This window comes from Microcebus murinus, chromosome 23 (assembly GCF_040939455.1).
Source record: "Microcebus murinus isolate Inina chromosome 23, M.murinus_Inina_mat1.0, whole genome shotgun sequence".
NCBI classification, from domain to species: domain Eukaryota; kingdom Metazoa; phylum Chordata; class Mammalia; order Primates; family Cheirogaleidae; genus Microcebus; species Microcebus murinus.
Window position 1 is genome coordinate 27,572,196 of NC_134126.1, and position 21,638 is coordinate 27,593,833.

The following is a 21,638-nucleotide window of genomic DNA, read 5'->3' on the forward strand; positions in this document are numbered from 1 at the left end:
ATGTATGTTGACTTTATAACTGCCAAACTGTTTTCCAAAGTTAGGAACCATTTTGCATTCCCACCAGCAATGTATAAGAGTTCCAGTTGCTCTACATCCTTGTCAGAACTCAGTATTGTCAGTTTTTGTTTTGTTTTAACCATTCTAATAAATGTGTAGTGGAATACAAACTCAAGGGGACAGAGGTCTGTGGGCACTGACCACTTCTGGGCTTCTGTGACATTGGCTGTGTGGCTGGGGTACTTGAGAATAAAGGCCCACCGCTGGGTCAGACGTTTCGGATGAGTTGGAGCAAGCACCTAGACCACAATAGGTGGTGGGAAGACACTGTGGAAGGCCTAAGTTTTGGACTGCCAATGTGGAGTTCTCCTCTGTGCAACTGTGTCACCCAATCAAGCAATTAGGATTTTTTTTATTGGTGGATGGATACTCTGCTCTGCAGTTTTAATATGCAAAATTTAATTTAGTAGGGGCCAGGACCCTCAGATGTTTAAATCTTTGTATGTGACGTCTTATCCATGACATATGATGTGCAACAGTTTCTTCGGCTTGAAATTTCTAGTATTCCCCTGAATAACTTTCCTCAGCTCCCTAGACAGAGGCTTCCTCAGTAACTGTGCTGCAACAGACTCCAAGGTTATCATATACCCCAAGCCTGGCCAAATATGGGCTCAAGGGGACAGAAGTCTGTGGGCGGTGTCCTCTTCTGGGCTGCTCACAGGGAAAACTAATTTATCTTTCCTGCCTGTGTGACCGTCTGTAGCAAATCCTGGGACAACAAGGGGTTCTTTGTTACTGAATTATCTAAATTAAAAAATCAGGGAGGAAAAAAATCTTAGAGAAAATTCTAGCTGATGCCCCTAGCTTACAGTACAATGTAAAGATCTTAATTTAAAAAGCCTTTAAGAAACGCAAGTATAGTAAACTGCAAGTATAGTAAAACATGCATTCCATTAATTTTGCAGAATTGAACCCAACCGAACAGACGTGAACTGGCCGTGCAGCTCAGACAAGTACCTAACTCAACAGAACGGAAGGAAACCATCGGAGTCGCGTAAGGGCAGTCGGGTCACTACAGACGAGCGCCCCGAGCTGCTCGCGCAGGCGCACAGCCGTGCGAGGGCGGGGCCGACGGGCGAGGGAGGAGAAGTTCTCCAGGCGCCCTGCTCCGCTCTGCTTCAGTTCCCTTCATCGCCGCTAGGGGCGGCCGCGGCCTCCGCAGCGGCAACAGCCGGGAAGCTGAGCGGCCCGCGTTTCCAGCCGGGCCATTTTCTCCGCCGGGCCCCAGCATGGCTGCCCCCAGGGCTGCGGGCCGTGCAGCTGCAGCACTCTGGCTTTCCTGACATCCCCTGGCTTCTGTGCTTTCCTTGCCTTCCCCGGGCCACCCCAGCAGACATGTTTGCCAAGGCCTTTCGGGTCAAGTCCAACACGGCCATCAAGGGGTCGGACAGGTGAGGGAGGGAACGGGCCTGCTTAGGCTGGGATCCAGTCTTAGCTGGACTTGATCAGCAACCTGGAGCGGAGGCTGAGGGGTACAGCCAGAGAAGGAACCTAAGGGTGAAAGGGTGTGTGTGTGTGTGTGTGTGTGTGTGTGTGTGTGTGAGGGCTAGACACATTTTAAGGGTGAGTATGGAGAGAGGGGCCTGATTTACCTCCCAGGCTGTCTTTTGGATATTCTAGTGAGTTTAAAAGAAAACATAATTCAGGCAGCGTTTCCTGACTGTAGACTAAGGTGTTGTGAAGGCTGCAAAAAAAAAAAAAAAAAAAAAAAAAAAAAAAAAAGGAATACAGGCTCCTTGCCCTCTAAAGAGCTTAGAGCTCCTTGGGCGAGATCAGACGGGGTACCCAGAATTAAAAGTATATAAGAAAAAGTGTCTGGTGATTAATTCTGGTAGGAGAGACAGCTGGAAGCTGAGATGGAAGGGAATACGGCATCTGTGGTAAGGAGAACTGTATCTGTGCAGATACCACCTTGGGAATTTTGGAACTAGTGTTCTCTAATTGTCATTCTTGGTGTTATGGTATAGCCACTTAATCATAAGCTGACAGAATTGCCAAGCATATATGAGAAAGGAGTGGGTCTGAGGGCCAGGAATGGAGTCTGGAAGGCAGGGCTGAGTTTTCTGTGGCAGGAAAACTTGGGTTGCTCTCTGGGCCTCAGTTTTCCCATCCACAAAACGGAAAGACATGTCTCAGGATCGTGTGAAAAGAGATGTCAAGACACAGGATGAGAAAGAGAATAAGATGTTCTGGAAGAGTGTGTGAGACTAGGGCATCATAAACCAGATAGTGTTTCCTTGGCCCTCATGATTTTATAGTGAGTCCTTCTGAGTTCTTGAAATTTACCGAAGTCCATCCAGGCAGCATTCATGGTGCTGGTGTGCTTTCCGCAGGAGAAAGCTTCGGGCTGATGTGGCAGCTGCTTTCCCCACCCTTGGAACTGATCAGGTCTCTGAGTTAGTACCTGGAAAGGAGGAACTCAACATTCTGAAGTTGTATGCTCACAGAGGGGATGCAGTGACTGTGTACGTGAGTGGTGGTAACCCCATCCTATTTGAACTGGAGAAAAATCTGTATCCGACAGGTATGACAACAGGATGGAGATGGCCATTACTATAATCCTTGCCTAACATCTGCTTCTTTCTTTTTCTTCCATTAACTTTCCTCCAAACAAACACAGGATCTCTCGATACCATCCCTAAGGATCTTTGTAGATCTAGTGTTGCTGGATTTGGGTTTTTCAGAATCAGAAATGGCTATAGGAGAAAGAAAAAAAGGGCTAACACAGAAAGAGAGGATGGTTGCAAAGGGAAGTACTGAGATGAAGGAACAATGGCTGAGGAGTTTAAAGTGGGCTAACTAGGGATAGAGCAGAAATCTTGAAAAGGATGGAACTTCAGAGCATGTAAAAAACGTTTCTAAAAACAATTTATAGCAGGATTTCCCTAAGATACTGAAGAGAGATACTGTGATAGGAAAGAAGCTGGTTTAATTAAGCTCCATACCCAGCTGTCTTTGTGATACACTTCAATCACATGTCTCACAGGGATTCATTTAGGCTCTGACTGGCTCTCTAGGATTCTTTGCTTTCTCTTTGTCATAAATCTCAGGGACTCAGTCTCCTTTTCTCATTTCCATAGCTGTTGATACCTACTTTGTCACTTGGGGCTTTTTGTCCCCCAGGGTTGGCTGCAGCAGTGCAATATGTTGTCGTCTTAGGCCATTCCTGCCCCTACCCACCCCCTTCCCTGCTGTACCTGAAGACAAACACAGACCTTTTTTGAAGCTAAGTGTTTTATTGCTAATCACTGTGAAGCATAGGGAATAAAAATGATAAACATGGGAAAGTTTCAAAATTTCTTACAGGCTGGTTTGCTCTTCTCAGGTTACTTGCTTCTGAATCCATAATTGGAAGCCTCCTTGGTTCTGTGCCCCTACTTTTATCCACTGTGACCATTTTCTGCTACTGTAATCCAGGTGCCTCCAAGTCTCAAATGATACTTGGTTTCTTAGGTCTTTGCCTTCCTCCAGAATGAAACCTCTTTGGGCATCTCCTCTAGCTTCGAGTTGAGTTTCTTTTCTGTATTCTAATTCAGCCTTCTCTCTAGCTTTGAGTTGAGTTTCTTCTCTGTATTCTAATTAAAGTGACTGTAATGTGAAGCTTTGTCAATTCCTTAGGGGATTGACTTTTTGGTAGTAAGTGTTTTCTGGGTCTCTTTTTTGTACAGTGTACGCGCTGTGGTCTTATCCTGATCTTCTCCCAACCTTCACAACATGGCCTCTGGTACTTGAAAAACTGGTCGGAGGAGCAGGTAAGAGGATTTTCCTATGTTCTGGCTATCAGCTGAAATCTACTTAGTACCAGCCTACTGATTTAATACATTTACACATTTCCTGTGTTCATATGGTTGAAAAATGGAATTTTTTCCACTGTGTGCGTTACATCTCTCACTTGGCTGGCTCCATGAGCTCTCTGAGCCTCTCTGACCCTGTTGTAGGGCTTAAATAAGTAAGTACCTTGTGAACTGCCCTATACTATACTTTAAGTCAATAAGCTGAATTTAGGAGATCAGGACAAGATAGATTGTGGTATAGGACACTCGGTCTGGTGCGTCTGTTTGACGTCTAGTCACCCCCCTGCAAAGGGAGAAGATCTCATACTCAAGTTGTCCTTTTTCACTTTTATTGTGAATAACATACATGTTTCTTTGTCAGGTGAGTGAGTAAATGATGAACTAAAACATGGGATTTGATGGAGGCAGAATGTAGGTTGTGATGCTTTTGTTTTGTTTGTTGCAGATTTGATGCTGCCGGGACTAGTTGTGCCCCCTGCTGGTCTGCCGCAGGTACAGAAAGGGGACCTCTGTGCCATTGCCTTGGTGGGGAACAGGTACTGTGCCAGGCGGCTGTGCCTTTTCAGGGGGGAGAAACTTAGGTAAAAGAGGGTTGAAGGGGAATGACAACTTCTAAAGCATATGAACAAAAGATTGAAAGAAAAAATAGATTCTTCTGGCTAGGTGTGTTGGTTCATACCTGTAATCCCAGCACTTTGGGAGGGTAAGGCAGGAGGATTGCTAGAGGCCAGGAGTTTGAGACCAGCCTGGGCAACATAGTGAGACCCGATCTCTACAAAAAATTAAAAAATTAACTGGTATGGTGGCACATGGCTGTGTTCTCAGCTACTCAGGAGGCTGAGGCAAGAGGATCCCTTGAGTCTAGGAGTTGGAGGCTACAGTGAGCTATGATTGTGCCACTGCACTCTAGCCTGGGTGACAGAGTAAGACTCACTCTGTCTCAAAAAAACCCAAAAGGTTCTTTTGAAAAAAGCAGAAAGTGGGCCATTGGGGGAATTGCAGTGAGCCTGAGCCTGTTGGGAAGGGTCCATGCATCCAGGCTGAATGTATTTGCTGTGGCTACTGCTGCTTTTTTGGTTTTAATATTTTTTAAAAATAATTTTAGATTTACAGATGAATTGCAAAGATAGTAGAGTTCTGATTTACTTTTTTTTTTTTTTTGAGACAGAGTCTCACTGTGTTGCTCAGGCTAGAGTACTGTGGCGTCAGCCTAGCTCACAGTAACCTCAGACTCCTGGGCTAAAGCAATCCTTCTGCCTCAGCCTCCTAAGTAGCTGGGACTACAGGCATGCACCACCATGCCAGACTAATTTTTTCTATATATATATATATTTTTAATTTTATTTTTTGAGACAGAGTCTCGCTTTGTTGCCCAGGGTAGAGTGAGTGCCATGGTGGCAGCCTAGCTCACAGCAACCTCAAACTCCTGGGCTCAAGCAATCTTTCTGCCTCAGCCTCCTGAGTAGCTGGGATTACAGGCATGCGCCACCATGCCCGGCTATCTATAGACATATTTTTAGTTGCCCAATTAATTTCTTTCTGTTTTTAGCAGAGACAGGGTTTCGCTCTTGCTCAGGCTGGTTTCGAACTCCTGACCTTGAGCGATCTGCCCGCCTTAGCCTCCCAGAGTGCCAGGATTACAGGTGTGAGCCACCGCGCCCGGCCCCGATTTACTCTTTACCCCAGCTTCCTCAAATGGTAACATCTCACATAATCACAATATGGTTATAACAACTAAAGAATTAGCATTGGTACAATACTGTCAACTAAACTACAGACTTTATTTGTATTTCCCCAATTTTCCACTAATGTCTTTTTTTCATTCAAGGATCCGGTCTAGGATACCACATTGCATTTAGCTGTCGTGTCTTCTTAGTCTCCTTCTGCCTGTGACACTTACTTGGTCTTCCCTTGTCTTTCATCACCTTCATACTTTCCCCTATCATCCACATCAGCAGCCTCATCTTTTTAATTGTTTTTAATAGCTTTATTGAGATGTAGTTTATATACCATAAAATTCACCTTTTAAAAATGTGTATTTCAGGCCGGGCGCGGTGGCTCACACCTGTAATCCTAGCACTCTGGGAGGCCGAGGCGGGCGGATTGCTCGAGGTTGGGAGTTCGAAACCATCCTGAGCGAGACCCCGTCTCTACTAAAAATAGAAAGAAATTAATTGACCAACTAAAAATATATATACAAAAAATTAGCCGGGCATGGTGGTACATGCCTGTAGTCCCAGCTACTTGGGAGGCTGAGGCAGGAGGATCGCTTGAGCCCAGGAGTTTGAGGTTGCTGTGAGCTAGGCTGACGCCACGGCACTCACTCTAGCCTGGGCAACAAAAGTGAGACTCTGTCTCAAAAAAAAAAAAAAAAAAAAAAAAAAATGTGTATTTCAGTTTTTATAGAGTTGTTCAACCATCACGCCCCTGCTTCTTTTTAAAAATAAATTAGGAAGTAATTGTCTGAACAACTTTTAAAAAATCAAAAGCTCCCTCACCCCACAATTCTTTTCCCCTAGAAGTACTCGTTATCATTTTGATGTGTATCCTTGCTGCCCCTCTTGAATGCATAGATACAGATGTATATGAAAAATATGTGGTTTGGGGTACGTGTGTTTAAAAATATATAAAGAACACTGTGCATGTATTGTTTTTTTCACTTAATATAATATGGCCATTTTTCATGTCAGCACACACAGATCTGCTGAATCTTTTACTTGCTGCGTAGTAATGGAAGAAGTCCCCTCCCGATGGACACTGAGGTTGCCTCCAATTTGTCTGTATTACAAACAATACCTTATTGATGCCTCTAGGGCTACCAGTGCCAATATTTTTCTAAAGTAGATGCTAAAATGCAGAACTGGTGGGTCGAAAAGCATGTGCATTTTCCGTTTTTCTACAAAAAAGCTGTGTCAGTTTTCACTCCTGCCTACAGCGTATGTGGGGCCTGTTTCCCTGCACCCTCACCAACACCGGGTATAATGGATCATTTTCATTTGTGTCATCCCAGTGAGTGAAAAATGAGATCTCATTACTCTAATCATTGCTTCTTTGAGAGAGAAGAAGAGAGAGACTGTAGGCATAAAAGGGGTCAGTGTTTAAAGATCTTGTTTTTGCTACTCATATTCTTCTGTTTTCCTTGAACCTTTTGGAAACAAGCACATAGAATCTTTTCTTGTTTCCGTATAACAGAAATTACAGTTGAAAAGAATGGTGACATCATTATTTTTCCCCCTGTATTCTATCCAAGATAGGAGGAAACTACATTAATGAATATTTGGCGTATTCAATTTAGCCTTTAAAGCATAGCTGGGGATGGTTTGTGGCAGGGGTGAGTTTATGAGGGGTGGGAGGTTGTTAAAAATACAAGTCATGTTCAAGACGGGAGTTCTCAAGCCATTGACCTTTGCAAGGAAAAAAAATTCTTTAAAAAACGCTTTTTAGAAATGGGAAAGAAGCCAGATTTAAAATGGCTATGATAGGAACTGACCTATAGGTGCAGTAAATGGAGCCACCAGATTTAGTAAAAAAGTTTTTTTTTTTTTTTTTTTTACTACACTTGAGAACTCTGCCCTTGAATTTTCTCCCTTGAACCCAGGCTACGTTGCCAGTCCTGTGTATCCCCCACTGTCACCCAGCTGGCCCCCTATCCCACAGGCAATATGTGACCAATGCTTGAGTAACACTAGGTTGACAATTTCTCATTTGGGCTTTGGGAATTTTTGTAGCTACTATCAATGTGGTTGTTTTTGATATCCTGGAAGTACCCAGCTCTTAGATACATAGTTATACAGGGCAAGCACTGTCATGAGGAGCCAGCTCAGAAGGAACCTCTCTGGCTGTCCCCACTGTTTGTCTCTCCTCTCTTCCCTATGGCATCCCTCAACCCCAAGCATGTGAATTGCTTCCCCTCTGAACTTCCTTGTAGGATGGCTATGACTTCTTTAAGGGAGAGGAGATAATTTATATTTTTGAAATTAAAGGGAATTATAAATATCCTTCCAAGTCCTGCCTGGGTTTAATTCATAATAGTAATAAAACAAAGGTAGTGATAACCTCAGCAGAGGAGTTATTTATATAGAAGAGTAATGTTTGTTTAAAGGATTTTTGAAAGTTATACTTACAGGTAATCTGAAGAAAACTGAGACTGGACTGAGTTTAGTTTTACGATACAAGAGGATGTTCACGTTGGTAGCTGTGGTGTGTTTGCCACGCATGCGGAAAGATGGCCTTCACATGTGCTTTTCTGGTAGACTTTCCCTGACCCTGGTCTCTGGCTTCCTTCTTAGAGCCCCTGTAGCAATTGGAGTTGCTGCCATGTCCACAGCTGAGATGCTGACTTCAGGCCTGAAGGGAAGGGGCTTCTCAGTGCTCCACACTTACCAGGACCATCTGTGGTGGGTACAGCGTTTCTTCTGTTGATGGGTGCAGAGAGCACGGGGCCCGAGATTCAGAAATGGAAGTGTCGGTCCCAGCCACGTCCTTAGGCAAGTTGCGGACCCCAGACTTTCATTTCCTTGCCAAATATGGAGAAAATATATATTTTTTTTCCTGTTTGGACAAGAAATGAGACAGAACTTTGTTTTTGGGGTGAATTACAGAATCCTAGACCTGAAAGAAGGCCTTAGGGATTGTCTACTCTGCCCCTGAGTACGGTGATATTCAATTTTTTATAGTTCTGGTCAGTCTGCCCTTAGCTACCATGCACACTTTAGGCATCATCTGGTCCCGTGGTGAGGACTTCTGAATCCAGATCAAAGCAGATACAGCCTCAGGCACCAGAGTGCTAGCCAATTACTTTTATGTTATTCAGATTTCACATTTCAGACTCCTCCTCACTATGGAAGTAACACTTTCTGACCATGACAGTTGCTTTCTTGAGCCAGATACCAGTTCATTTCCAGTTATTTTCTTGTCATTTTACCAAAACAATAACCAGTGCTTTCCTCGAAAGCCAAGTACCTGGTCTTTTAGCCAAGCGTTGTGACCTAGACGGAGCCATCCTTATGTTTTCTAGCCCAGTCTCGGAGTTATTCATTTTACAAGGGTTGTCCAAGCACTACCTCATTAGCCTAATTTTTTAGCAGATACTTGAGGGCTGAGGGCTGGTGTTCCTCTAGCACCGTGTGGATTGTCAGTCCAGGCAGTAGCAATCATGGTCCTGTTGTCTAAGTTGTTTTGTCAACAGCTGCCCCACACCTTAAAAGTGTTTATGGTATTTACCTGATCAGAATAGCCTAACCATACACTTTGGCCTTACTGTTAAAAATACAAATAAGCCTTGCTATAGGTATCACTTAAAACGTAGTTTGATCTACATGTCTGTGGCTAATATAAAGCTTTTTCCCTCTCTGCGTGCTCTGCTATGTGGCATCGCTGTTTTTCCTGTCTTCCTAAGGCCTAGTGGCATAAAACCTTGGTAATCTGTACTCTCCAAGTTAGACTGCCTTGTATTTAACACAGAAGCCACTGATTTTGCAGTCCCTGAGCAGTCCAGGTATTCGTGTGTTGTTCCATGCACAGGAGCCCTGGGTTTGTCTTTCACCAAACTGGTACTACAGATGCATTTATGATCTTAATGTTATTTAATTCAAAATGGTTTTATTATTAACTTATATGAAGGGAACATTTTGGGGGCTTACCTTAAGCTACTTTTTCTTTAATCTTTCTTTGTCTTGGAATGCCTATGATTATCTTTTTAAGGAGAAAGCAAGACTTACTGTCCTCATTTCAGAAATGAGGAAACTGAGGCATGGAATTTTCTAGGCCCAGAACTGAAAATAGGATTGAGGTGGGAGCACAGGCTCTCTGCTCTTCCCTGGACATTCCTGCCTGTCTCTGAATTCCCTGCTGACTCTTCCCTGACCAGGGTCGGAGAGTGTTGTGGCTGCTGCTTGGTGTTTCTGACATGAGATTTTTCCAGGCGATCTGGAGACAAGTCCTCTCCACCTTCCATTGCTCCACTGGCCCTGGATCCTGCAGACCTCAGTGAAGAGAAGGAGTCTGTCCAGGTGAACCCTGCCTTGCAGGGAGACATGGGGCGCCTGACCCTGGAGGGAGAGGAGGAGGAGAATGGGGAGCTTCACCAGGCGAGTGGGGAGAAGGCCCTCTCAGAAGCCTCAGAAGATACCAGCACTGGGGGCCTGAACCAAGACTCCACAGACAGCAAAACCCTTCAAGGTAGAACTCTGGGAGAAGGGCCCATCTCCCCTCCTCTCAATTTAGGAGCTGAATATGCTCTAGCTCACGTCTGATTAGAATGGCACCGAAGCTCCAGGAGAGGAGGGAAAAGTCCGTATTTCTATGAGGGTGGTGCAGCAGCCCTTTGCTGTCCTGGAGTCCTTTCCACATAAGTCATATCTCCTGGGGTGCCAATCTGCCCTGGCATTTGGACTATTCCCAGCTACAGAGCCCTCTAGGGCTTGGTTTCTTCTGGCTCTGATATGGGTGAATGCCCCTGGCTTGGTGGGTCTTAGTGGCTTGACTCATCTGGGGTCAGCTCTCTTTGAAGGCTCAGTGCTCAAAAGAGTGTGGGAGCTTTGGTACCTGGGAATGGGCTCCTTTTCAGGGCCAAGGGGATGAGGGGGGACAGAGCTGGGGAGGTCGTTTTCTGGTACTGCAGCAGGCATTCTGTACCCCTTAGGAAGGATGTGGTTCTTGTCTTTTCCTTGCAGAGCAAATGGATGAATTATTACAGCGATGTTTCTTGCATGCTTTGAAGTGCCGAGTCAAAAAAGCTGACCTCCCTTTACTCACCAGCACTTTCCTTGGCAGCCACATGTTCTCCTGCTGGTATGGAAGGCGAAAGGCCAGGGATTGGGTCTCGCTCCTGTGTCTTGGCAGTAGGATAGGACAGGGCCCATAGGAGGCTGGTTGAGGGACGTGCTGTACAAAGAGAGGAGTAGGGGGTTGATCTGGCAAACTAATTAGGTCCTGGGTTTTAAACACGTAAACTTTAGTTAGTGGAAGGCTCTTGAGGAAATGGAAGGTTAAAAGTGTCAAGATTCTCTGAACACTGCCTCTGCTGTGGTGGTCCTAGGCTGTCTCTGATGAATCAGGCAGCATTTCTGGTACGGGAAGCGTCCCAGGGGCAGCCTGTCCGTCAGGAGGCTTCTTTGGGAATGTTCAACACCCTCGCACTTCTGAAAAGTACGTGGGCCACATTAGGTTTTATCAGGAGGAGGAATTGGTGTGAACCCCCAGCCCACTGAGAACACGAGGCACCAGGGAGGTGGTGTTACACGTGGATGGAATCGGACTTTGAAGATAGACCCATCTGGGCTAAACCTGTGGCTCCCCTGGGTGTCCGAGCAAGGTAGATTTCAACTAGTCACTGGGCTTCTCTCAACCCTGCTGGCCAGTAATCACAGGGCTGCTGTAAAGATTAAGTAGCCTGACATGTGGCAAGCACTTGATAAATACTGTCATGTCAGGAGGTTTGCTTATTGATTTTTACCTTGAGATTGAACATCTTTTTTTTTTTTTTTTTTTTTTTTTTTAAGGAACCACATTTTCTGCTAATTTTTTATTTTCTTTTTTTTTTTTTGAACATCTTTCTTTTTGAGAATCTTGCTCTAATTTTTAAAACAGTAGTTTCTAATGTAATCTCTTCCCATTTACACACGAACTTCTTTAAGGCATTCTACGACAAGTGTGGTGGGACACTTGGTAATTTGTCTTGACCTTGCTGGGTTGTAAGTAGCTAGGCAAAGGGGTTCTGGAATATTCTCTAGGATAGAGGTTCTTAAACCGGGGTGGGTGTAGAGGGGCTCCCTAAGAATCCCACTGCTCTTGTATGTCACATTTTGAGAGAAGGTGTGAGTTCTGGGGAGAGGAAAAGATTTACACTTTTTGTCAGGAGTCTGCCTCTCAGAACTAATTGCTCTAGGGCAGGGGTCAGCAGACTTCTTCTGTAAAGGCCCAGTAGTAAATGTGCTGTTTTGCAGGCCATACCATCTCTGTTGCAGCTATTCTACTCTGCTATCGTGGCACGAATGTGACCACATAGACAGTGGATAAGTGATGAGTGTGGCTGAATTTGTCCCTAGGATTTTATTTGCTGAACCCTGCTATAGGCCTGGCTGTCTATAAGTGTCAGCTTGGTGTTGGAAAGGTTCACCTTGAGGTGGAGCTTTTTTTTTTTTTTTAGAGGGAGAATGCTCTGATGGATAGAGGTGGAACTTTTGAGGCCACTGAAGCTTGTCTGTTCTGAGGGGAATGTAAAGCTATATCCAGTACAGTAGCCACTAGTCACATGTGACTATTTTAAATTTAAATTAATTAAAGGCAAATAAATTTTAAAATTCAGTTCCTCGGTCACATTAGTCTCATTTCAGGTGCTGAATAGCCACACGTGGTTAGTGGCTACCATATTAGACAGCATAGATAGAAAACATTTCATCTTCATGGAAAGTTCTATCTGACAGCACTGACTGAGAGTCCCATAGTCTGCTTCCCTCTCTGTTCCCACCACTGGGCAGAGAGTTCTGGAACGGCAGCCTCTCTCTGAATCGTGGGAGGGGCAGGCTGAGGAAAGAGGCCCTCCTCTCAGTGTCAGGCGGGCTCCCCCCCCACTGCTTGCTGGCTTAACTTGCCTTTTCCATCTGCCATCAGCCCTGAAGGACGACAGCTGGACATAAAGAAGTCAAGCTACAGAAAGGTAAGCAGACACCTTCTCTGCATCCCACACACAGAGTTGTGTAGGGGCACACGTGACATGAGCCAGAGGGACACTGGGGAAGCCCTGTCTAGAGGGCTCAAACTGAAGAATTAAGTGTTTTGATTCCAGGTGTAAGGGGGAAAAAAGAAACTCTTCCTGAGTCGCAGCTGTTGGTGGCAGCCACTCCCCTTTCCCCTTTGACCCCTTTATGTCTGATTAGAGTTCTAAGAGTCTTCACCAGTTAGTCTCTAGCAGCTTCTTGCTACCTGACCCTCAGGGTGGGGGCCTTGCAGTTCCTAGATTGATGAGGGCAGGGACTGTCCCACTTCCCTGCACAGTTCCTGCCTGGCTTGGTCTGGCATATCCTAGGTGCGCAGTATGTGTGTGGAACCAATGAAGTCCCCTACCACTAGCCCTCTCTCCCTTAGCTCTCTAAGTTCCTGCAGCAAATGCAGCAGGAGCAGATTATACAGGTGAAGGAGCTGAGCAAAGGGGTGGAGAGCATTGTGGCTGTGGACTGGAAACACCCGAGGTGAGTGCAGGGGGCCTGGTCACTAGAGTCCAGCCGACCCCAGGGCACCTGGGCCCCGGACTGGGGATTGCAAGACACTAGTATAAAATGTGTTCTTTTCTTTCCTTCTGCTGGGTTTTAGGATCACCTCTTTCGTCATGCCCGAGCCCTCCCCGACCTCCCAGACTATCCAGGAGGGTAGCAGGGAACAGCCCTATCACCCTCCAGATATAAAATCCCTCTACTGTGTCCCAGCCAGCATGACCCTGCTCTTCCAGGAGTCTGGCCACAAGTGAGTTTTTGGAGAGCAGCCCTTCTCTGCCTGCTTGGTGTTCTGGCCTGCAGTTCTCTCAACCTAAGTAGTGTTCTTCTGTGACTGGCAAACCTGCTCTGCCACGTTCTCCCTTTCTCCCAAATCCAGCTTCAAACCTCTTTCCCCGGAAGTTTCTCTGGACCAAGCGATCGAGAGAGTAGGTCTCTCCCTTTTCCACCTGTGATTATTCTTCACACAGTCATGCTCACCTCGGTCAGGAAAAGGGAAGAAAATAGAGGCAAAAGCTGAGGAGAGCTTCCTGCTCAGCCCGGAGTGAGGCTGAGGATGTGCAGCGTGCCCCCTGGCGCAGCGTGAGCTAACCCCCTGGTCCCTCCTCACCTAGGAAGGGCAGCGTGCTGGAGGGCAGCGAGATCCGAACCATCGTCATTAACTACGCCAAGAAGAATGACCTGGTGGATGCAGACAACAAAAAGTGAGTGGATGATGAGCAGAGCTAGCTCTGTCTTAGTGGGTATTTATCTTTAGCAGACGTGGACACATTTGGGGAGGGTGTCTGGAACCGGGTGTAGAAAATCACAGCATCTTAGAAGTAATCAAGACGGTTGGTTTCCAAACCATGGGCTGTGGACACCCAGAGTTAGTGCCTGGGGTGTTCAGATCTATATATGCTGTCAACACTGATGTAGACGGAGCAATTATCTCACTTATACCTGCACCCGTGATCTTCAAGGGACGATTGTGGGGAATAAATGCACACATTAAAAAAAAGTTTACTGAAGTCATCATGGCTTTTTGGTATTCTTTTTTTTTTTTATTGATACATGATATTTGTACATATTTATGGGGCACATGTGATATTTTGTTACATGTATAAAATGTGTAATGATCAAGTGAGGGTATTTTGGGTATCCATCAACTCTAGCATTTGTCATTTCTGTGTGTTGGGAACATTTCAAGTCCTCTCTTTTAGCTGTTTTGAAATATACAATACATTGTTATTAACTATAGTCACCCTACTCTGAACTGAACTGATTGCTTCTATCTAACTGTATGTTTGCATCCATTGTGGTATTATTTTCTTAATAAGTGGATACTGGTGGTAAACTACCAGATGAAGAGAGTTCAATGAATTATTTTTACTTTAAAAAGACAGCACCATGATCAAAAAGTAGGGGCCTACCAGCCTAATTTAATGCCCGCATTTTCAAGATCCCCACTTCCTGTGTTTCACCCCTGCTAGCCTACTATGAAACTAAGCCCAGAGAGCTGCAATCACAGGGTCAGTTAGCAGAGCTAAACAAAGAATTCTGGTCTTCAGATTTATCTCACCCCACTTTCCCTTCCACCACCCGCTTCTCCTCCTGGGAAAGCACACTTGTACCTCCCATCCACAGGGTACGTTGCTTGTCAGACTATGGTCCCGTAATTGATTGTATCCTGGATGACCATAAGGACATACAAGACATGAATCCTGAGTTGCCCCTTGGGTCTGGGATTTCCTTACTGCCTCTTCTTTCCCTTCAGTCTTGTAAAGTTGGATCCCATCCTATGTGACTGCCTCTTAGAGAAAAATGAACAGCACACAGTCATGAAGCTTCCATGGGACAGTCTCCTGAGCAGGTAACAGGCATTAGCAGTCCCTCTCAACTTTTCTGTCCCCTGCCCTTAATATCTCTGTCACATTGAATTTTAATAATGTCACTATGTTAGTCTCTGACTTTCTTTCTGTAATTCATACCATGTCAGTCTACATAAACATAGGCTTGAGTAATTCTGATGTGGAGTCTCTAGAACAATTTGAGCCAACACAATATAGAGAACTTGAGAGGAAGAAAGAAAAGGAATATTAATTAAAAATAAGAATACCAATAAGATTTAGAAGCAAAGGAAGTTTGGGAGGAATTGTCTTAAAAAGTCTTCAAAGGAAAGATTCTTAATACTCCTTGTTTTCCACAGAACCATACCTAAAAATAGTTTAGTAAGGATTCAGCAAAGTACTGCCATTGCCTGCCACCTGTTTTTGTAAATAAAGTTTTATGGAACAGAGCCACATCCATTTATGTGTTGTCTGTGAGCTGCTTTTCTGCTATAATGGGAGAATGAGTAGTTGTAACAGAGACCAGATGGCCCACAAAACCTAAAATATTTATTGTCTAGCCCTTCATAGAAAAAGTTTATCTATCCTGTTATATGTAATAGCAAGAGAAAATTTGGTTAGATAAAAGGTAGAAATTCCTTGTGGGTAAAGGTATTCTGTAAAACATGTCAGAAATGTGAAGCGACACTTGCAGGCAACAGGCTGGATAAGGTACATTCTTAAGACAGGAAGTCACCTCCACAGAGTGGACTGGGCAGGTTCTCAGGCAGCCAGGCCAGTGGACAGGTTCCAGGAGCTCAAGTCACTGATGTTCCCTTTCCAGAATCAGTGGGTCTCGACCTTGGCTGCACTTTGGGGAGCCTTAAAAAGTGTGTCTGGTCAAGGATACTGATTTAATTGGTCTGGGGTGCAGCACCCCAGGTGATTTGAATGATTCTAACGTATAGCCAAGGTTTCAAACCCCTGCCCTGCAAGATTTTGACTTACATTCAACTGCCTGCTGGTAGTGGAGTATGAGGAAATGGTTTCTGTTGGCTTTATCAGCGTACGACTCATAACTCCCATTTCAGATGTTTGGAAAAATTACAGCCTGCCTATCAAGTGACCTTTCCCGGACAAGAGCCCATTGTGAAGAAAGGGAAAATCTGTCCAATTGACATCACCTTAGCACAGAGAGCTTCTAATAAAAAGGTAATTTTCAAAAGATACAATGTTTGAGGATGGCGATTTAATGTCCTTGCCAAGTTCTGGTCTCCCTAATGTGATTGGGGTTTTTAGATTGGTCTCGCACACCTCAAAGGTTGTTTATGAAACACCCGTGTTTGTGGGCTCTGTAAGAAACAGGTAAAGCTGGCTGGCTGCCCTCTAGGATTTTGTGCTGGGAAACTTGCTAGAGCCTGGTTCCTAAAGTAAACAGGATTTTACTTTTATTTTTTTCTTGGAACTATGTTATGAGCTTTCAGCTCTTACACATCCTTTTAACTCTTGGGCCTTGCTCAATGTAACTAGCTTGTAAACAACTGCTAAAAGAACTGAGTGTTTAGCTCGACAACACAAAGTTGTAGGGAACCAATTATATTTGCCCTCAAATATGTGGAACGCTGTCCTCTGGAAAAGGAGTGCAGAAACAGGATTCGTGGGAAATCCCAAGAAGACAGACTTGAGTTCAAAATAAGGAACTTTCTAGTAGTGTATGGTTATGGGCATGGGCTTTGGACTTAGACCTGGGTTCAAATGCAGCCTTTGCCTCACTCCTTGACCTCGAGCATGCTACTTAATCTCTTTTTATCTGAGTTTCATTGTATGAGAAATGGACCTAATACCTACTTTGAGGATCAAATGAAGGAATATATATGAGTGAAGCACTTAGAATAACACTTGGCATATCAGCATTCAATAAATGAGAAACATATTGATAAATTTAATAATAATTAGCAATAACCACTATTTATTGAATGTTTAATTATGTGTCAGATACCATACTAAGCAATTTTTATGTGTATTAATTTATTTAAACACTAATTCTCTATTAATAGTATAATAATTAGAGTTGTCCCAAATTGAAATTGGTGTTTTTCCATAAACTGTTTTGGCATAAAAAAAAGGAAAAAAAAAAGAAATTGGTATTTAATGAAATAGTGAGTTATTTTCTGGAGGTCTGCAAGCAAAGATTAGGTGACCACTTTCAAGCGGAAGATGTAATCGTGGGTTCGTGTATCAGTGGGTTGGAATAGAGGTGACCTCTAATGTCTTACTGATTCTCAGATTCTCTGGGTCTGGAGTCCCTTGACAAGCTTAAAGCCATTTGGAACTTTTATAGACTTTATTGATAGCAGTCGTTCCCACCCACCCTGACAGTAACACACTTTACCATCTATAGTCATGAATAAGAGAGATCTTGTTTAAAGCAACAAAGAGAGAATCATGATTTTTAAAAAGCATTAATGTTTTTCTTTTTTATCTCAAAGTCAAATACTTATCATTTGCAAAGTTGATGAATAATAGGAAAATGAATATCTTGCTGACTAGATACTTGATATTAAAGAATTATTGGTAATATATTTTTAGGTGTGATGATGGTTTTATTTTAATGTTAAAAAAGATGTAAAAGCCTTATCTTTTGGATATGCGTACTGAAATATTTACAGATGAAATGATCTGATATCTAGGAGGATTTACTTTAAAGTAATACAGGAGTCAGGAGTAGGTGGGGATATAGATGAATCAAGGTTAGCCATGAGTTGATAATTGTTGAAACTGGTGATAGGTATGTGAGGTTCATTATATTATTCTACTTGTGTTTATAACTTCTCCATAATATAAAACATTTTCAAAAAGCATGCGTTGTATGTAGGATACAGAATATCCTACTAAATATATAACACATATATAGGATGGGGTAAGATCAACTTAGCACAAAAATAATTTACTGGATAAAAAGGTTCCTCAGTTACAGGGATGGTGACCTATCAGAATGCAGGGGGTGGCTCCAGAAGCGTGCATTTGCGTCGCCACCACCACTGGTCTTCTTTCCCCACTGTCCCTCCAGGTGACCGTGGTCCGGAACTTGGAGCCCTATGGTCTGGACCCATGCTCAGTGGCTGCCATCCTCCAGCAGCGATGCCAGGCCAGCACCACCGTCACTCCTGCCTCCGGGGCCAAGGACAGCCTGCAGGTGCAGATCCAGGGAAACCAGATCCACCACCTCAGCTGGCTGTTGCTCGGTGAGCATCCTCTGAAGAGCAGAGGCCTCGGTCTAGCGTGGCAGAGACCTTCCTGCTGACTCAGCTCGGTCTAGGGTCTAGTTATCATAATACCTACACACGCGCGCGCACACACACACACACACACACACACAGCAAAAGGTGGAGCCAGTGTTTGAACCAGATCTTTGGCCCCTTTCAAATTCAATGTTCTCTCCACCATACTATTAGAGTAGTTTTCTTTCTGTTCTTCTCTTTTTATAAAACAGTTGTTGAGCACCCAATCTCTGCCGGATACTTTGCTGGGCTTGTCGCAGGCATCGCTACTAATCGTAATGATGTTGCAGAACTGTGACCTATTTTGCAGATGAGGAAACTGAGGTTCCAGAGAGGTTCGGTGCCCTGCCCTGAGATCAGCTGACTCTTGAGTGCTTCAGCTCGGCTTGGAATCTTTTTAGACTCCAGAGCCCAAGGTCTTTCTGCTAACTCTGGGCCACCTAGCTTCCAGTTTGTCCTTAGTGCAAATCAGCTTCCACATCTCTGTCTGATCAGCTTTCTTAGACAAATGTGATCATATCACTCCCCTCTAAAACACTTTTCTTTTCTTTTTTAAAAAATTTAAAAAGTTTTTTTAAAGGACACAGTGACTGGAATCTAATAAACTTTGTATACCTCTTCTATGCTTTCAGAATAAACTCCTAAGCTAGTAAACGAGACCCTCCCAGCCTGAGCGCATTTTTCCTGCCGTCTGTCTGGCAGCTCGGCACCCCCATGCCAGGCATCGCTGTGTGCTTGCTGTCCCCAAATACACATGCTATGTCCTCACTTGTACACTTTCACCTGGGCTGTCCTCTCGTCTAACGTACTTTCCCGCAACCTGAATCTGCTTCGCCCTCAAAGCTCACTGGCCCAGCTCCAGGGTCGTGGGGAGCCTGTCCCAGAGCATGGCCTATTTCCCTAAATTAGCGTTTAAAAAATTGCTAACGTAGCACTTTCCCATCGTGTGTATATTTCTGGCTAGTATCTGCAGCTCGGCTAATTTTTTTCTATCTGAACCCCCTGCCAGACTGAGCTTCTCAAGGCAGAAACCTCCCCTTGTTCATCCTCAGGGCCTGGTACACAGTAAATGCTCAATAAGCAAATTCACGTCACGGCCTATGGCAGTACCCAGCAGCTAACTTCTAGAGTGGGGTTCCTTTATGTGAAGAACCCCATGTGAGGTGCTGAGAAGAAATATAGAGGAAAATAGATGAATGCACGATTCAACACAGACACATATATTCTCTCTCATGAGAAAATTATAAATGCCCGAAGCACACCTAGAAAGCAGCTAATCAGTGCGAAGATTACTGAAACAAACACTTGAGCCTTGAGGTACAGGGACAGATGGTCCATCCAGAAGGCCTCCCTGGGAAGCTGGGTTTGAGCTGGGTGTGGAAGAGCAGATCACATGACGGGAGTTCTTGATGGCAGGAATGAGCCCTGTGTGGGGCTGAGGGGGCCGGGGGTCAGCTGTGGCCATGGGGTCGGGGCCCAGGAGTGACACGGTGAGCCGAAGGGGAAGCGTGGGGGGCCAGCGGGGGGGCAAGGTCATGCCCCACTGAGGAGTGTCTGCTTTTTGGATTGTAGAAGAATATCAGATCCCTCGAAAATACATCCAAGGCCTAGAAAAGGCCCCCAAACCTGGCAAGAAGAAGTGACAGACTCTTTGTTTCATGCGCTGATCCAGTGGAAATCCAAGCTCTTGGGGTGGTAATTTTTATGAACATTTTCAGCTTTTGCAAATACAAAATATAATTCTTTACCCAAATAAATTTTTATTCTAATCTAAATATGATTTCCCTCTTGTTTCCTCCACTTAGCTAAAATGTTATACTAACTTTTAAAGCCAGAAGCATTTTAAATCGACAGAAGAGGCCACAGTGGTGAGCCTTTTCCAGTGACTCGGTTTCAGTGGTTTAGTTCCTACCCTGTTTTCAGGACAGACCATTCAAAAGTTCAGGCAGGTGTCCTTCCTGTTTTTAAAGCCCCGCTACCAAATATTCCACAGCCTCTTGCTCATCTGTTCCTACTACCTAATTAACCTCCTAGCCCCAAAATAGTCCCTTCACATCTCTAAAGAGTTAGTCATATAGAAACCAGTACACAGCTGTTCTCTATCATCAGTCAAGGCAACAGAAGAAAGAATCGATCCCAAATTGCAGCAGACTTTAGGCCAGCCAGAAGTAAGAAACAATAAAAGCACATGAGGACATGGGTTTCTACAGGACAGTGATTCCTCCCCAACTTCAGCACACTGCCACCGGCTGGTAAATGTGTGATACCCCTCCAACGCGGTGGCTTTGTTACAGTGAAGACTTGTACCCAACCAATGCCCTCTTCAGCCCCAACTTCTTAACCTGGGCTCATGGAAGTGGTCGTTAGTTTGTCTTCAGAGGCTCCAACTCCCGGAAATGGTGCACAAGATTTTGTATGATCGTTTTCCCGACAGAGGGGCGGTGCTTTTTATCAAATTCCCAAAGAGATCACTTGAGGCCAAAGAGATTCAGAACCGTGGCTCTGGTCCCTGCTCAGCTCATGGAAGTCTTTTCTGTGAGCAGACCTATCCTTGTACAACAGGAAGGAGGCAGAGCTGGGCTAAATTCCTTAAGAGTTCTTGGGTTTTACCATTAAGAAACAATTATATCTTGGGAGGCCGAGGCGGGCGGATTGCTCAAGGTCAGGAGTTCAAAACCAGCCTGAGCAAGAGTGAGACCCCGTCTCTACTATAAACAGAAAGAAATTAATTGGCCAACTGATATATATATATAAAACATTAGCCGGGCATGGTGGCGCATGCCTGTAGTCCCAGCTACCCGGGAGGCTGAGGCAGAAGGATCACTCGAGCCCAGGAGTTTGAGGTTGCTGTGAGCTAGGCTGACGCCATGGCACTCACTCTAGCCTGGACAACAAAGTGAGACTCTGTCTCAAAAAAAAAAAAAAAAGAAACAATTATACTTCAACTGACTTCCTTTTTCTTTCTCATCTTACTTTTTTAAAAATTTGAGATAAGAAAGGCTTGAAAATATCCATAATATCCACAGATTACCCATATGAGGCTTGAAAAGGAAGAAAGGATGGGTGTGAAGATGAGTGTGGGATGCCTCTTACCTTTGTTATCAGGCCCAGAATAGGCCTCTTCCCTTGTAAGTAAGCTCCTTAATCTCACTAATCCCGTCTCTACTGGTATGAACGTATGGAACTGGGGAAGGGCTTTCTGGAAATTGACCCCCAACAGGATCCTATTACAACAAAGCCTTTAGCCAGCCAGTCTGATCTCAGGGAGCATGAAATGTATAATAGTAATGAACTATGGTCCTTATATGGATACAAATAACATGTAGTACTGTGCAAAATTCTTTCCCAAACACGATGCTTTGCACAATCTTGGAGGGATCAGAGGCGCAGAGATGTTACGTCTTGCCTTGTTAATCCCCTGCTAAAGACACAAAGCCAGTAAGTGGTAGGGCTGGTTCTAAATTGAACGTCTACGCTTAACTG

At 44.5% G+C, this 21,638-nt stretch overlaps 1 protein-coding gene across 2 annotated transcripts; it reads left to right on the forward strand.

The window, feature by feature from the left end:
• Positions 1–1,124: 1,124 nt before the first annotated feature.
• On the forward strand, positions 1,125–19,930 carry EIF2D (eukaryotic translation initiation factor 2D). Of its 2 annotated transcripts, XM_012760405.2 has the most exons (15): positions 1,125–1,451; positions 2,394–2,584; positions 3,729–3,812; positions 4,300–4,390; positions 8,144–8,251; positions 9,778–10,034; positions 10,529–10,646; positions 12,468–12,513; positions 12,942–13,045; positions 13,167–13,316; positions 13,681–13,770; positions 14,823–14,918; positions 15,966–16,086; positions 17,945–18,119; positions 19,728–19,930. In XM_012760405.2, exons 1-15 carry the CDS (start codon positions 1,396–1,398, stop codon positions 19,796–19,798), a joined length of 1,758 nt encoding a protein of 585 aa, XP_012615859.2. In that variant the 5' UTR covers positions 1,125–1,395; the 3' UTR covers positions 19,799–19,930. The 2 variants fall into 2 exon arrangements, with proteins under 2 accessions (XP_012615859.2, XP_075853017.1); XM_075996902.1 differs by lacking the exon at positions 13,167–13,316.
• The last annotated feature ends 1,708 nt before the right edge of the window (positions 19,931–21,638 follow it).

Coding starts and splice junctions, on each gene's coding strand:
- EIF2D (XM_012760405.2), top strand. CDS start 1,396: ATGTTTGCCAAGGCCTTTCGGGTCAAGTCCAACACGGCCATCAAGGGG. Junction 3,813..4,299: donor AAAACTGGTCGGAGGAGCAG/GTAAGAGGATTT, acceptor TGTTTGTTGCAG/ATTTGATGCTGCCGGGACTA. Junction 13,046..13,166: donor GTGGACTGGAAACACCCGAG/GTGAGTGCAGGG, acceptor GCTGGGTTTTAG/GATCACCTCTTTCGTCATGC.